At 43.7% G+C, this 17,594-nt stretch overlaps 1 protein-coding gene across 1 annotated transcript in view; it reads right to left on the bottom strand.

Annotated features, from left to right (window-relative positions):
• Positions 1 to 2,701: 2,701 nt before the first annotated feature.
• GAN (gigaxonin) overlaps positions 2,702 to 17,594 on the bottom strand; it is a 43,184-nt gene continuing 28,291 nt past the window's right edge. The window contains exon 11 of the mRNA XM_064519747.1: positions 2,702 to 16,957. Within this exon, the coding sequence (XP_064375817.1) occupies positions 16,776 to 16,957 (182 nt within the window). The 3' untranslated portion in view covers positions 2,702 to 16,775. The remainder of the gene's footprint in view (positions 16,958 to 17,594) is intronic.

Below are 17,594 nucleotides of genomic sequence, written 5' to 3'. Positions count from 1 at the left end.
GTGTCATTAGAAGAGCCGGGCTTTCTGCTCAAGCAGCCAAATATTGCCACCACCTGAGTGACGTTCTGCTCGTTCCAGAGGCAGGAGGTGGGAGAGAGGACTGAGAGGGCAACCTGCTTTCCTCTGCAAGACAGAGGACATCAAAGTTGCCCTGAAAAATTAAAAGCTTCTGGATAGACTCTTAATATATTAATAAAAAGCAAAACATGGATCGGTTTCAAAGCGCTCTTTCCAAAGGTTTTTTCTCAGCACAAAAGGGGTAAACACACGTTGTATGCAATGGAAAAAACACTGCACGCCTGGCATTTAATATTTTTCACCTGTGACCCAGGATTGATGTCTATTTAACTCCCTGGTTTAATCCGACAACATGTCTCAGCAAGAAAAACCCTTTCAGAGTTTGGAAAGAAGATGGAAAAAACTAAAGTCATGCTCAACACTTCCCCTTCCCTGGAGAGATAGGAGTGCTGCTTGCCCTTTCCTGGCGATAAGCATATCCTGGCGGTTAAAAATACATTTGCTCTTACCGTAAGCTCTCCATTAGCCAGCTCCTTCAGCCCAGCCCACAGTGTTGGGGTTCGCGATTCCTTAGAGGCCACACGTGACAGAGCTCGGCCTGTGCGAGTCCAAATACGCTGGAGAAGAAGCAAAAAATAATAGCACTGATCCTGGTGCCACGGGCTTCACCTGGGACAGCAGCAGAGATCTGTTCAATGGCAGCAACATCCATCTCAAGCTGCTTTGCTCGCTTCCCAGGACCCCATGGGCTCTGCATTAGTTTTCGCTCCTGCTTTACGGCGGCTTCCCAAGGAAAAGTGAAGGACTGTACCGAATTCTGCACAGCAACATCACTTACTTCCCGTTTCCAGTTATCACTGCCAAATTGGCCGAATTTGCAGTGCAGGGGAGAGAGGGGCTCATCGCTGGATTTGGGGGCCAGGACCAATTACCTGCTCAGCCAGAGGCTGCGGCTGCCGCCTGGATTCTCCGCTTTCCCACATCACCTTCTTTCCCTTCTTCACCTGGAAAAAAACAGCCTGGTGAGAGCCTGTCCCGAGGCCAGGGGTCTGCGAAGGACACGATGCCACCTGCCCCCGGCCAACAGCGGGCAACTGGCTCCGCGATTCCTTGCGGCACGGACAGCGCTGGAGTCTCGAGTCCTACTGCAGCGACTCGGTACGTAACCTCGGCAAACATCTTGCAAGCAAAGAGGCACCGGGACGCCTTGCTCCTTTGCAAAATGCATCGAGAGCCTCAGCTGAAAGCTCTGTTGGTTTAAGGAGCTGTTTATGGATTTATTTTGTGGTATTTTAGAAAAAAATTTAAGGAGGAAAAGGGGAAGAAAAGGAAACTTCGAGTTGTGTCTCCTCCACGCACAAAAGGTAGAGGAAGCCAAGCAGCTGCCCTTTTCCCTTTCTGCTGGAACTCCAGGCTGTGGAATAAAGATAAATCTAAGTGCAACCTCCCCTCTTTGTTTCCAGCGCTCAGCAAGACAGGGGAGATACGGCAGAGCCCATCTACGCAGCAATAACCATAGGAACACCAGCAACAAAGGTAAATCAACACTGGAGTCCCTATCATCAAGCCCGTGTTTACACTGGAGGCCTCAGGCTCCCTGCACCAAGCTGGTCGGCAGTTCAGGACCTGGGCTTCGCTTTGCTATGGCTTTTGCACTAATCAATACAAGGGTTTTACTGAGTAAATATCCACCATCCCCTCCTACTCCCAACATCTGGTTTGAACTGTGCGCACCAGGTTTACACACCCGGTTTTGGGCTGTTCTGAAGCTGTGGGACGGCCTTCCCACCTCACCAAAGCTAGCCCAAAACCTCCGCTTTTCTTGGCCTCCTGCCTCACATCTGGCCTTGCCTCAACATCCTTTTGTTTAGGAGAAAGCGGACAGCTCTTGGCAAAATCAGGCACTTTCCTGAAGATCAAACGCACGGGACTACTGCAGTGGCCGAGCTCAGCGCTGCGGTCGCGCTCCCAGCTGCAGCCACCAGCCCTCGGGTCGCTCCCGTTCACAGCCGCGGCCCTGGCTCTGCCCCTTCTCCATCAGCAGCAAGAGCAGCAGTGACAGAGGCACCGGTAACAGGACAAGCCCAGCACCAAGGAAGCACGTTGCCTGGTTGGAGTTGCAGCTACTTACCGTCTTAAAAAAGCCCAGATCTCTGTGCTGGAAGGGGTTATGTGTGCACACCATGGTGCGACCGAGGGCTGCCAAATAGCTGGCAGCCCTGGAACGAGCTATTTGTACCTGCCCTTGGGAGCAGTTATGCTTCAAGTATTACTAACAGATGCGATTGCAGGGGAGAACGGAGACCTTGAAGCCACCGTTTGCGGCTCTCAGCAGCCCCCCGAGCTCTCGCAGCTGACCAGGGGCTGCTGCCCGCGTCGTCCCTCCCGCGGTGCCACCGCGGCTCCCCTGCGGCCAGCCTCGACGCCGGGCAGAGCCGGGGGGGCTGCTCCCGCCGCCCTTCACTTCCCTCGCCTTTCCTCCTCCATTTATTTCCTTTGGGCTTTCCCCTTTGATTAAGCTTCTGGCATGTAGGTATGTTTAATAATAAAACAGAGAACCCATGGGATGTGGTATTTATAAGAGCTACTACATTTTTTCATTCTTAACAAGACCTTGAGAGAAGCTAGAGCTATGTTCTTCCTTCTTTTAAAAGCAGAAAGGAAAGTCATAAGAAGCAGTTAACAAGTTTTCAAACCATCAAGTGTTTTATTTGGTTAGTTTATTAAACACCTTTAAGACAATTAATTTTGGTCTGTACCCTTCTATAAAATAATTCAAGTTCTCAACAAACCTCCAATACATAAAGCAAAGTTACTTTACCATACGCAAATTTCAGATCAAAATACAACACTCTGTTTTCTTACACTTATAAAACCCGGTCAAGTACAAACAACATTAAAAAAGATAAAACACTTCCACTGATCCTTGGTACAATATTACAGCACAATTTGCACAGTGTCAACTAAGTCCCCAAAGCACAAGTCAAATACTTTAAAAAGGGAACCTCCCTTTACTCACCCGACGCTATACTGAACATGTAAACAAAGCAAGTGCTACTTAATCCAGGAAAAGTCCCATGTCCCTTTTTGTATCATGTGTGAGCCACAAAACGATCCTGCGAGACAGGTTACCGATAAATAACCCAGCAGTTCCCTGCTTTGCTGTCACAAGTTTGTGTAGGATTACTCCGCGAAAATAAATGGATGGAGGTGGACCAGACTCTGCACTGGGCAATTTATGGCAACTAAAGCAGACCAAGGAATATATATTTTTCTAATAATAGATCACAAAGCTCTTAAAATTTTTGTTCTGTGGGTACAATCTGAATAACTCCCTTTCTTCCCTTTCAAGGCATCTAATCTAGTCACAGAGTGTTTTCAATCGTTAAGAGTTTGTTCCACTGCAAAACCCAGCGTTTCAGCAGTAGGTCACAAAGTGCCGTTAAAATTGCACGTTTTTCTTCAGTTGTGAGAATACGTGGTAGCATGCGACGTTAGCCTTGCTGCGCCTGAAAGCTTGCACTTAGGCTAGCCTACGAACGATGCAGGATCTCTCACTAACCCAACTGCAAACAAAATTAAAAGCCATACCTAAGATAAAAACCAAAGTGGTGGTTGACAAACGCTCCTGGGGAAGCTTCCGCTCAGCGAGACTTACACTAACACCTCGAGCAGAGAAAGTGAAGTCAGAGCAGCAACAGAGGGTCTCACGGATCAGACCCAGGCTCTGCTCTGCGTAGGCAGCCGCGGCAACCGCACGCGCGGTGGTAGGTGCAGCCAAAAGCGTATTTTTGCCTGCAGTTCTGCAAACTCCACCTTGGTTTTTCCCCCTCTTCTCAAAGCACCAACTTTGCTCACAATTCGACCGTAAGTTCAACTACTTGAGCTAGTGTGAAAATGTGCACATGATTAAATGGAAAAGCATACTACCGGTTCTAGCTTCTCCCCCCTCCCTCCCCCAAACCCGTGCCGTATCCATCGCGATATCACACCTATTCCGGAATTCTTCCGTATCCACTAACGTTAGCACTATCCTGATAAACTAAAGGAGAAATTGCATACTGCACAAATGGTACGTATTTAAATAATGCTCGAGTGTAAACAACATAGGATGGAAAAAATAAGTTGAAAAAACACCCTAGTGAGGTACAGCAAAAACTTAATTTGCTAATTTAGTCTTTTAAGTGCAATACTTAACTGCATACTGTTCTTCTCAAAAAAAAAAAAAAAAACCTCTCCATAATTAAGCTACGCTACTGCAATTATTCCCCTAAAGCTACACACCCATGCTCTAACTCACTACATTGGCTTTATGCATACATTTGTGGGGGAAAATTAATTTACAGGGTTAATTAAAATCTTTGTAGTATTCAAAAGGAATGATAGTAAAGGGATCAACCATGGAAAATGTGGTAATATACATTTTAAAAATATTACCGATAATTTGTAACACAAAACAGCAAGTATATTTTGAAAAATGCATAGAAACCCTGTCAATACAAAAATCCCCACTAAAATTACAGAACTAAGCAATTTTAATCTAAATATTTTATGTGCTTTTTCTATAAAGGCCACTTTGACATACAAATACAAAAGAATTTACATCTTTTTCCAAAATAAATAATCTGTTTCTCAATTAAAAATGCTGAATATGGAAGCATCACAAACTTCCCACAGGCCAACGACTCATCAGGGTTGGCAACTTCCAAAGAAGAGAATTTCCAAATATTTTTAATAAACAAAAGAAATCAAAGACACCTTCAGACTTGGTCCTGCCCGTGGAAAAGCCGGGGTTAGGAACGGGACAGCCTGACCCCCCCCTTGCACCGTACGAGCGAGGGAGGGAGACACACGGATATCCGAAGAGATTCGCGTTCATCTCCTGCCTTACGCACTGAAACCCCTTTTCAAGTCAGGCAAATTAATCAATGTTAACCTGAACTAAGAAAGGCAAAATAGTAAACAGATTTAGGAAGGAGAAGCAGCATGAGGTACAAAAGGGGTTATTTAAATGACAATATAAGGAAACCACTTGAACAAATGCACGTGAAGGTGGCAAGTCTGAAGGTGGCAAGTCTGGTAGACGGGTAGAGAAGAGCTACCTACCCCCAGGATGCAGGACCAGGGGAAAATGACGCATGGATTTTAATAGCATTTAATAGGGGAAACACCATAAGCACAGAAAGACGGAACAAACGTCAAAGAAAATGAAACAAAGGGAAAACAAAGAACCTTTAACAGTCCTGACCACACGGGCATTTAATCCCCGAACTGCAACGGAAGCAACAGAGACGCACACACGCGCATGCACAAGCAGCGGAAACAAAGACCGACTCAGGCTGCGTCTGAGACTTCAAGGATAGTCTTTACCGTCAGCACCAGACACACAGCTGAACAACACGGGGACACAAGCAGGACTCACATCTACCTGGAGGGGCCCAGCGACAATCAAAAGAGCCCAATGCACTCTGCACCAGAGGTGCAGGTGTTGGGAAGCAGCCCCTAATGTCCACTGCTGGGTGACCTACACGGGCAGATGTACGGGACAGGCTCCAGCTGACAACAAGACGACAGGAGGGATGTACTTTGGACAGCACGTTACTCAAAGTCAAAACACCCAGCAAACCGCACAGCCAGCGGGGAAAAAAGGAGGGAAAACAGCGGACAAGACTCGATTTGGATGCAAGATTCTTGGGCAGCAACTTAGCACAAGCTCTCCTAACCTTGGACCAAGGCCTGGACTCGGAAGGACGAGAGCCACACGTCTTCGGTATCAGAAAAAATGCAGCTCTCCAGTGGTCTTTATTGCATAGTTTGATTGAGGCCGACAAGCGCTTACTCCTCATTTTTCCCCTGGTTTTAGCAGAAGTGCCTCCACGTAGGCAGGTCGGGGGAGCGCTCCCAAGCTGGGCCCAAAGCGACTCACAAATCCAATCTTAAAGCAACACGAAGACTTGGGGTAAGCATCCACGAGGAACCGCCTCATTCCCACAGAGCATGCCGGAGCACGGAAAGACCCACAAAACGGACACACGTAAAAGCCTGCAACAGTAAACAAATCTGCAAGACGGCAGCCGAAGGCGGACAGCTGGGGCGAGCGTGCCGGCGGGCTGTGCGTGGGTGGCGGCAAACAAGGCCAGGTGAGCACGTTTCCACCACGCCACCCTGACGTGCTTCCCGCAGAAAAGGCGACAATATATTCCGACAACATCCCGGCACTTACCGAGACCTTGGGTTCGACCGAACCGTCACTAGAGCGGCAGCAGGGCGCTCCGGCAAGGCATCGCGTTCCCGCACCGCCCCGTTGCTTGGCTCAAGGAGTACAGACATCACGGCTGGAGTACACAGCGTAGCCGCTATTTCATTCTCTTACGCTAAAATAGAAGATTTTGTCCAGGACAAAATTAGACTAAGTACACAAGCGATCATTCACCCAATGCGTACTTCAGTCCTTTAGCCAGACCTACGACATTCATGGCACTCAAACATGGTTTACAGAGGGAAAATGCTTAAGGCAGAGCATCCAATATAAAGAAATATGGTATTTTTTTCCTTTTGGAGGCAAAATGAAGACAATCTCAAATCATGAGGCTCCCACTTGAGATGATTAAATCCAAAGTATGCATAAACTGGGAAGCAGTAACACAGGCTGGGTCTCTCTAGAAGGGGGTGGGGAACAGGCTGCCAGCAGACCCCGGACACCGACGCCAACACTCACTGTTCCACCCTGCGGAAACAGCTCCATCGCCTCCACGACCCTCAGGTTGAGCTAGGACAAACACAGGCCCTCCTGTGCTGACCTCCTACGCTGCTCAGCCCAGAAACCTTTGCAAGGTTCCCTTAACCAAGGAACAGGACGGTCCCATCCTGACCCAGGCTGCCAGCGAGCCGCAAGCAGCCCCCGAGCACCAGCCTGGCTGCAGCGCTGCTCCTCCTCAGCCCTTCCCGAAGCAGGAGGATCCGGGATCCAACCTCGGCGGATCCTCTGCGCTCTCCGCGGCCCAGCCGGCCCCTCGGAGATCACTACTCGCTAAATAACCGCCACGATGCCCATTGAAAGCTCTGGAATTAGCCAGTTAGTACAGCCCCCTCTTTTAAGCCTAACATTTGTGCGTGGTCGGTATAATACTTGCTACACTTCAAGTTAATACAAGCTGCTACTTAACATTTTAGACAAAATTTCCCCATTTCTCCATTTCTTGTTTTGCCTTTACAAACAAAAACGGAAAAAAGGCAGCCGTTTCCCATTTCATTCCAGATCATTAAGGCCTTTAACAGTTAGGGAGCTGTCTTAAAAAAAAAATCATTTTCCATAAAGTACTGAATACTCAAAAAACACAACAAGCAATGAGCTGGTTATCAGCTTGCATTGGTACTTTAAGAATTCAAGCACAGTGTCAGGAATTCAAAAATATGTCAAAATAGCACCTTTAGGAGCAGGAAAAAAATAAGCTAGCAGTTTTCTTATTCTTCAAGCTGTGCAAAACCTGCAAACTTGAAGGTCCCAAAGAAATGGACAAAAGTATGATCTCAGGTAGGGAAGGCGAGGGTGTATTCGGATGTGTAAGTGGGGAACTCCATGCACAAGAGTCCCGATTAGACATTACACAAAAATCGAGGAGGCTCTCGAGTGAGATCATGGAGCAACTTCACAGGGAAAAACAGCACAGAGCAGAGAGAAAACAAAGCAAAGACTTTTTTTTTAAAAAAGACATGTTTTCCAATTTAAAAACCATCAGGACAGTCTTTCAATTGCTTCTCTCATTTACAAGTGCAGTAGTTACTTTCAAGCAATATAAAATTTTATTTATTTTTCTTTTTTTACAGCAGCTGCAGGTCAACCTTGGTCTTTTCCTCCAGAAACATGCATTTAAAATGAAAATAAAGTAAACTGTCCTTGGACAATGGCATCACTCTGCCTCGCTTCTTGTCTGGTTTTGGTGTTTAATTGAAGGACAAAATGCAGTTAAAAAAAAGACACGGGGAGGGGGGAAAAAGAAGAGTGGCTGAGAACAGGGGCTTTCCTCCATAGACAAAAAGCAAAGTCTTCCAGCCACAAGTAAAACCCATGCAGCGCAGGGTGCGACAGGCGTTGTACACACAACCTGTTCAGGTGATCCCTAACCTGCCACATTACAGTTTTATAAGCTTGATGAAAAGTCATTTCATCACCCACTAAGCACTCTCCCCACGCACGCCGAGCGCAATCAAAGGATGCAAAGCCATGCAGAAAGCCAGCGCGCGGGAAGATCAGATCCGAGGCAGATTTCCTCAGACCCACAGAAGTTCTTGAGTCCTATCACACACGGAAAGCTACAGATTCAGACGGAAATTTGGGGCAAGAGTCCTGTTAACAGGACTGTTAGTAAGAGAGGCTGAAAGAGCCGGGGTGGTTCAGCCTGGAGAAGAGGAGGCTGCGGGGGTCCCGTCAATGCGTATAAAGATGGGGGCAGTAAGGAGGCCAGGGCCAGACTCTTCCCAGCAGTGCCCAGAGATGGGACGAGAGGCAACGGGCACAAACCAAAATACAGGAAATTCTATCTGAAAATAAGACTTTTTTTTTTTTTTTTTTTTTTTTTTTTTTTTTTTTTTAAAACTGCGCTGTGTTGAACACCGGAGCAGGCTGCTCAGCGAGGTAGAGGAGTCTCCATCCATGGGGCTGGATTCACGATGGTTGGATCATCCAACCAAATGACTCCAGAGATCACTGCCAACCCCAACCAGTTTGTGATTCGGTGACAATAACAAAAGCAAAAGACAAAACAAGGCCAGGAGGCAGCGGACACGGTGAGGTACACCCAGCGGGCTGCATCTTTGGTTCCTCAGGGTTGTGACGAGTGTTGCAGGGCACAGTTCTCAGCCGAACACGGGCTTGGGAGATCCCTCTGGCACCCGGGCAACAAACCCACCACTTTTCCAAGCAGCAAGGGCAGCAAAAGTGGCAGCAATTACACCAGCTCTGTGCCAAAATGAACAGCTCCTGCCCTGTCAGGTGCACACGGCAAGGCTGCAGCAGCATAAGGAGAATCTTGTCCTTTTACCGATAACTTCCCTCCCCCCAACACTGCAGTATTAACGCTACCTTTTAGAAGTCCACCAGAACACAGCTTACTGCGTAAATCAATTAAACTAAGATATCAATATAATACTCGCAACATATTGCAAGATATAGACGCAGACCCTTACATGTAAACTTACAGCTACAAGATCAATCATTAGGTTTGGGAATTTAGGGAGAGGAAAGCAACAACAACCCACAAGCTTAGCTTAAGATCGACTTAAGCATTTTTTTTCCTCTCCAAGCAGGCAAAAACTAGAACAAATCCCCACTTTCTGTAAGCAATCCAAGAGTCTTTTGGATGTTAACACTCACCAACAAAAATTTAAGACCAGGTCCAAAAGAGTTTATGAGAAGGTGTTTCTTAAGGGGACACTTCTTGGCTTCCTTTCAGAAAGCAACTTTAACAAGAGACTTTAAAGAACATCTCTCCAACTTGACCACCTGGCCAGATACCCTGCTGTACAGCTTTATATGTTCTTCTTCTAAATAATTAAACAGACTTTGCTTTTTTAAGAACTAAAAATAGTGAAACAAGTGACAAAGATGATAATACGTTTTTCCATTAATACGGGTAGATTAATGAAGCAGACACAGGCTGGCCGAAGTTTTAACACACGAGATCATTAAGTTGAGAAAAATCCAAAAACTGCCAGTGATAGTTTTTTTGTAGCATGCTGCCTATCGCATACAGCAATGTAGACTTTCCAAAACAGCCCTTGCTTTTATCAGGTACAATATTCTTCCAGAGCTGTTTTTTCCTATTCTGAAATTACGTAAAGGTAGTATTATGCTAACAGAAATCACAGACACAAAATTATACCTGCAAAAACAGCCCACTGCAGAGCCTGCTTAAATGATACCTAACAAGCTCTGACAGGGTTTAAAAGTACAGATGAAAGAAACTGCCCTTGACAAAAACAGAAGATATCTTGCCATTACCTGGAAAGGAGGAAAGGCAAGGAAAAAAATCAAGGGCATCAGGTGGCAATTCAGAAGCAACTGGTATTAAAAAAAAAAAGGCCTTTTTCATGTTTTATCAATGAAATAATAGACATTACTTATATTGGGGATGCTTCTTCCTATCTTGTTATTGTAATATAATCCATCAGCTTTTACAAGGGCTCAGTATATTCTCATTTCATTATGAAAATTCAAGGGCACTGGTAAGCAATTGCATTGAGCATGTTCATTTACTGAAGCACTCTGGCAGGTGTCATCCACATGAAACCCTGCAAAAATACTGGGCAACAACATTTAACCTATTACATTGAAAAGTTCCAATCTTCAAGCTCACTTTTCTAGACATTTTAACAAGTTATTTCACAATCTTCAAATATTATTCCTAAATCTGACCCTGTACATATTATGGTTATTTTTATAACAAGCAGCTATCTAGAATAAGCTATTTTAAGGTATTCTGAAAAATCTTTAAGATTTCGTATTGCCAACAAATTTGTAATATATCACCTGTTGGTAGCAGCTTAAAGCTTAATTCCTCCATTACATTTAATCCATTTTAGCAGATGTTTATTTAGTTAGGCACTTAGAAAGGTTTTATCTATTCTTTCAGCTTAGCTGTAATGAAAAATTTAAAGGAATTGATTACTGAAGTACAGCAGCAGTTAAATTACAGAGAGTCATGCAGGACAGGGCCGATCAGAGCTGCCACTTCAAAGGCCGGCTGCAACGCTTCTCCCAGTAAGGAGTTTCTCAGGAACCACCCCGGAGCTGGGGAGCACAGAGGTGCACACGAGATGCTCAACCTGAGCATCAGGGCACGTGAACGCGACCTCTACAGAAAGAGCGGTGCTTCACCCGAATCCTCCTGGCTTTGCAGCGGTATCGGCTTTTATTGGGTCAGCTTCCCGCTCCTACGGATTAGGGAGCGCTCTCTTTTTCCTTTCAAAGGTACCAAGCCACAGAAACACAGATCCTGCTGACGCAGCTGTTAACTGCAACAGCAAACATGGAAGAATAACAGAAAACAGCAAAAGGCTACAGCAGCCCTGTCTGGCATAGAGGCTGTAACCCATTGCATCTCCTCAACGTTAAAAGAAAAAACTCCAAACTAACCTCGAACCAGTAGCTTCTAACTGCAAAACACCTTCATAATGAACAGTCTAGAAAAAGTTGTTTAAACACCGCAAAGAGTTATGAGAAACAAAGTCCTGATGCTTACATCAGAGGCAGAAAGGATCCATACCCTAAATTAAACAAAACTCCTTGGAAAGCGTCCCTGTGAGGGGCACAAAAATATATCAAAGTTACCATCTTAACTACGCCTGTGTCCCTGGTCTTATTCACATTTCCTGAGACACAACTTTCCTTCTGCAGTAAGATTAATTCAGATGAATTGCACTTTATCCAAATATTTCTAAATTTAAATATTAAAACCTATCACCAGCGGCCATTTAGTATACACTTGCATGGCACTAGTGTGCTAATGAAGAGTGAGGTGTCTAGATGCATCACATGGAGTGATGTTTCAAGGCAGCTGTGAAGAGTAACACAGACCTGCAGAAGAGTATTAAAACAAAAACCACAAACAAAAAAACGATATGGAAGGATTTACAGTGATTTAAGTAGCATTCATTTGAAGAACCACTACTCTTTGTGGAACACAGTGAATTTTAAACACCCCTGTATTTTAACAGAAGAGTTAAATCATTGTTACATATAGAGAAAAACAGAAGTTTGGCACTTGTAACAGCTTTCATTTGTTATTGCATCCTGCACTTTGCATGGCAAATGCGTATTACCAAAAAAAACATTCAGACCATACAAAGACAGTATTTATGCAACCGACTAGAGAAACTGCAGTCAAAATGGGGGGGGGGGGGGGGGGAAGGAAGAAAAGAACTAAACCCCTCACTTTTGTGCTTGTGCATTTACCAAGTCATGCAGGCACGAGAAAATATTGCAAAAAGGAAATTCAGCTGCCTGGTGTTTTCTGGAAGGGGAATTTATAAAGAAAGCCAGGCATTTCCGTAGCTTTGATGAAAACTCCTATTTTCAGCAAGAATTTTGATTCAGAATGTAAACTGCATGAGTTTTGTGCCATCAAAAGCAGAAGGGATACAGCTTGCCTGCAGTGATTAGCAAGCTGATTTTGTAAGTTTGCCTTCATTTTTCGGATTCACCGCTCTTCTCTGGTGTAGTCTCGTATCAGCTCGGCTTCAGTTCAAAGACAAGGTACCTTAAAGCTACTGCAAGTCACTTGACCAGAAACAGCCAAGTTCACACAGCATTTCACAATAACTAAAACTTGAGGAACAGCTGGTAAAACATTTAAAGACAGACAGACCTCACTGTGGTCTAACAAGGCAGAAAGCTCTGCAGGACGTCCCTTCCTCAGGGCTAGAGAAATGAAGCAGAGGTGAATCTGGAGTCCAGTCCAACATTGAACACTTAGGAGCACGAGTGTCTCAACTCAGGTTGGTCAAAGCACGGACACCAAGCCTGCTGCACATCTCTTCCGCTTCTGGTAGGACCCCTGGAATGAAACCTAGAAGTTTTGTTTCATGAGCGCTTTCGTGCATTATACCTTTACTTCCCTTTTGAGGGGGACAGCAGCAATCACCTTCTGTGCAAAGGAGCCACAAGACTACACATGTAAAGCAGGCACAGAGGACACTGTTGTGTGCATATAATTTTTTTTTTCCATTTGTAAGGTCAAACTTTTGCTCTTTACCCCTAAATTCACAATTTGCTTTTCCAAAAGTAATCTGTGGCAAATGTAGAAAGGAAAGAAAAACAAACTTTTGGGGGGAATTATGGTAAGAGCTGGAGTGAGAGGGGGAGAAAGGCTCCACTATTGCTGTCTTCTAGACCCTGTGCACACAAAGCGAGCGGCACTCTTAAGTGACACATGCATTGGCCTCAGGAACTTCTTTCAATGCCATGGCGAACTCACGGTCCCTAACCCAGCAGCCAGCTCAGTAAACCAGCAGGGAAGATTAGGAGCTCAAAAACCTGATCCTCAGAAACCAGCAGACTGCAGAGAGCTCACTAAGAAAATTGGGTTTTTTGTGTTTTTCTTTTTTTTTTCTTTTTTTTCTTTTTTTTTTTAATCTCTGAAGGAACTGGCTGGATTTAAGAGTGCTGATCCATGAACAGCAGTGAATTAAGGTGGGATGGCTGTCAAGGCTTCTGTGCCTAGCAAGGACAACTTAAACAAGTTTCTAAACTGCCCAAACACCTAAACCTGGATTGCAAACTACAAAAATTCATGAGGTGCTTCACACGTGGTTCAGCCATCTTACGAAGGTCTATGTGGTTGCCAAGAAGAGCAAGGACAGCCAGGCTGGTGACCTTTATCAGAAGATCCAATTCTACCTAGAGGTGTTCATCAGCGAGACATCCTACCTCCCAGCGGTCTGGGCTGGATGCCTCCCTCCACCCAGGACCTCTGGTATCAAATCCTCTCCCCACTGCTGAAGTAGATCATCTTTCCTGAAGAAAGCCAGGAAGAGGTAACTATCCATCTCACCATAAACAACAATCCGAACCACCAGGTGCTCCCTGGAGAAGGGAGAACCTTGGTTTCCAAATCCTGCTCCAAACTGGGAAGGAACCAAAACCTGATTATTTCACTTCCCCCCAAAGTAGGCTCATCACCAGGCTTGTGGATTAAGAGCTGGACAAACAGACAGACATATGCTTACCGGACGCCAAAAGATATGTCCCTTCTCTTGTACACACAAGCACAAGCCAGGCGGGATCATCTACTGATCAGCTCCATAGACAAAGCAGTCTGAGGACCATCCTGATCCTCTACCAAGGCTGCAACATAAAAAGGGGTCGGAGGAACCCAGCAGCACGGAGATGCAGACAACTTTCCTCCCAGCTCCTCAACAGGAGCGCAGGCTGATCGATGGCATGATGCCGCCCAAAGAGGCGGCTCTGGACACCCGTCCTGCCCTACTGCTTCACGCTCCGTCTTCCTTCGCCCTGAACCTCACGTTCCCATCCTCGTACCAGCTCTCTGGGAGCTGATCCAGCTCACTAGCTCAGACAAAAACAAAACTACTCCAAGTCCCCAGAACTGCAACTTTAAGCCCTAGGAGGGTTAGGCAGGTAGTTGGGCAACATGGATTATAGAATCACCAATTAATCCATACTGGAAATCTGGTTCAACTCCCTGCTTGAAGCAGGGCCAAGGAAGCCAATTTTGAGATTGAATGAGTACTAAATCTTCAACTTACACACCTGAAACTTAAGGTGACGGTGTCTCTAGAGACTTGGCTCCCAATCTCCAATCTTGGAGTAAGCTCTAGGAGTATATGCATGCTACGAAATTAAGTTTGCAACTATTCCAAGTGACAAGTTTTAAGCTTCTCGGTCAAGTTTAATTGAGTGCATTAGCAACACACTCCAATTACCAGCAAATTTTTGTTTGCTTTATGTTTTTTTTTTTTAAAAAAGTAAGAAAACCTACTGTTAATCCTACTCGATGTGTAAACATTTAGTTCACTAACTTTAACTGCAAAACACTGCTAATGTATACATAATTTGTTATTATGCGCATTTATTATTTAGTTTCTCTGGATGCTGAATGCCCTCAAATGTACTGGGGAGCTACAGGGACTCAGAGATAGCAGCCTGCAATATTTTAAATAACATTTTCAGAAGTTTTCTAAGCCGCTCAGAAAACTAAGCTCAAAAGTGAGATAGATACTTGGAAACATTTAATCCACTCACTTTTGAATATGGGATTTCAGCACTTATTCAGGAAAAAAATTAAACAATGCAAAATTTTCAGAAAAGGGATGTTTTACAGATAAGCTAACAGTACTTGAGATTTCTTTCACAAGACAGCTGAAGATAGAATTAGTGGTTCACATTTCTGTAATAAAGCATTATATATAAATTTAAAATCTTAAAACATATATACACACACCAAGTTTACTGCAATGCATAAATATATATACTTTCTAATATGCCAACTAATATAGGCCAGAAAACTGATGTATATAGTTCAAGTCTTGCAGCACTTCAGCATTACAAGAAATAAAAAAAATAAATAGTGGTCAATGGGTTAGCTGCTGCGCCCTTCCCACCCCACCCCACTCAGAACCAGAGTAATTCCAACAAGGAATCAGCCTTATAGAAGGATTATGAGCAGGAGTAAGTTTTAGAATGTCTCTTAAAGGAATATTTAAATACAATGATTTTGTACTAATTTGGGATTGCATCTCAGCAGATCTATAATGACGACAAACATTTACACTAACAAAACTGAGGGCAAAGATTGGCTTCTGTCTGAGGTCCACAAAGTTGCAGAATGGAAAGTACTATACGTAGTTATAATACTGGTAATATAAAGTCTCTTTTTTCTGATGGGCAGGAAATTTCAATTCTATTTCCATCTCTCATTTTATTCTTTTTAAATAAATATATGTTATATCCCACCTATCATAAACGACAACAATGAAATCAAAAAGTGAGGTAAAATGTTCTACCAGCCGATCTTTACTACAAATAAGTCAATTAAATATCACTACTGATGTGAACAAGACTTAAGAAATAAAATGCAAGATACTAAATTCTTCACTATAACCACACCATAATACCCAGCCTTCAAAGTCAAACAGTAGTAAACAAGACTTTGTACCTTAGCATAAAAGTCTTTAGTAAACCAGCTTTTGATCCCAATTTAAAGTTGCTGTACAATTTTCCTTAACTGATGGTCCAAAAATCATGTTTTCTGCAAAACAAGTATATCCTTGTCACATGCCACCTTTGTTCTAACAGAGATAAAATGCACCTTCCTACAATCCTCAGTCTTAAAAACCTGACTCTTAGTTAGCAAATCATCTGAAGTAAAAAGGAATACAACCTATTTTCTTTAATTTGTCACGATCTGTTGTCTTTTACCAAGAGCAGCAGTCGTCATGAACCGTTCCAATTAGTTTTCCCTTTACTTCAAGAAAGCAGCCTCCAAAATCCTCAAAGAAATGCATGCCACCCATCTGTACACCAGTGCGTCAGGCTATTCGAATGACAGCGTAGAAAAAACAGTTTACTTATCTGTAGTGTATTGTATCTGTTTTAGATTAGTCCATTTTAAATATATTAAAAATATTCTTAGGAATGAAAACATTGCAAATGAATGAAAAACATATGTACACCTCCACCATTTTTAGGCACAGACCTTAACTTTTGAGGAAGGACTAGAAATAAATGGTGCAACAACCAACATCTCCTATGGCATTACAGTCAAACAACAGTCTTTGCAGTATACCAGAGAGGTTGGTTTTCATATAGCTTCTGTGCATTATAGCTATCCAGTCCAAGATAGCACATTTATTCTTATCAATTCCCCTCAGGGGAAATGCACCTTAAATCGTTTTTGCTTCCCATAAACTTCGTCAAAGGAATACCAATTCCCACCAGTTTCAGACACAAAGAAACTCCTTCAATAACACAGTTTAAACTCCAAATGGTTAGGACTGAAGGTGTTTCCTTATCTCATTTTTATATCTCTTCTTTTAATGTATACGTAGAGTTATTTGTCCCCGAAACATGAACTGAGACTCAAGCTTTTTAAGCATTTAAAACAAAAACAGTTACCATACCAAAGCACAGCATACAGTGTAAGTTTCAGTTGCAATTTCTCAGCTTTTCCTTTATATAGAGCTATATTATGGTGGACAGCGCAGAATTCTTCCAGTCTCCGCCACTTCCAGCATAGGGATCATGGAGAATGTACGCGAATGCGGAATAATCCTTGTTGAAGCTGCAGTCGAAAGAGCTTGCAGTTTGCAATCCGCAGAGCTGCGCAGCCGGTACGGCGGAGGTCTGATTGAAGCAGCGGCTTTGTGCGCTGCCAGGTTCCCGTGCTCCTTTTAAATTCTCTCACATAATCATAATTTGTACCTAAGCTCACACAGACACAAAATGAAAAAATATTTAAAGCATACTGTAGCTACCAGCACGTTTAACCTCTAGTAAGGCAAATACTTATTACTAGAGTGAACTAGAGCACACATACAATCTCAAAACAATTTCTGGATATATTGTTAAGATTACTCTCAAAAGAAAACAGACATTTCTTATCTACTTAAAAACACCAGATTTTGAATTTGCTTTTTCCTATTTTGTAGAAAGTCTCACATACATATGCACACATATATATATATATCTATATATAGCCATGAAAGCAAGTGTACTTTTTCTAACATTTCCTACAGCATGTGGCCTGCTGCTGAAAGCTTAGAGGAAGGAGAATTGAAGTACACTTGCACACAGCTGGGATTTAGAGCCAAGAGCTGCTATCAGCTCTATGCGAGCCACAGGATGATGTCCACAAAATGCAGAGCCACCTGCTCACCAATGAAAAGGTGGAGAAAAAAAACCCACAGACACTAACTTTTTTTTTTCTTATATTTAAACAAATGCAATACTATGCTGTTCATCTTGATCTTTTCTCCTCATCTTTGCAGTGCTAATCAACCAAATGCTTATAAATACTGATTTTGTTTCTGAAGAGGTCCAATGTACAAAACCTACATGC

This window comes from Dromaius novaehollandiae, chromosome 13, assembly GCF_036370855.1.
Source record: "Dromaius novaehollandiae isolate bDroNov1 chromosome 13, bDroNov1.hap1, whole genome shotgun sequence".
In the NCBI taxonomy this organism is placed as follows: Eukaryota; Metazoa; Chordata; class Aves; order Casuariiformes; family Dromaiidae; genus Dromaius; species Dromaius novaehollandiae.
This window is presented reverse-complemented; position numbering and strand designations above follow the sequence as displayed.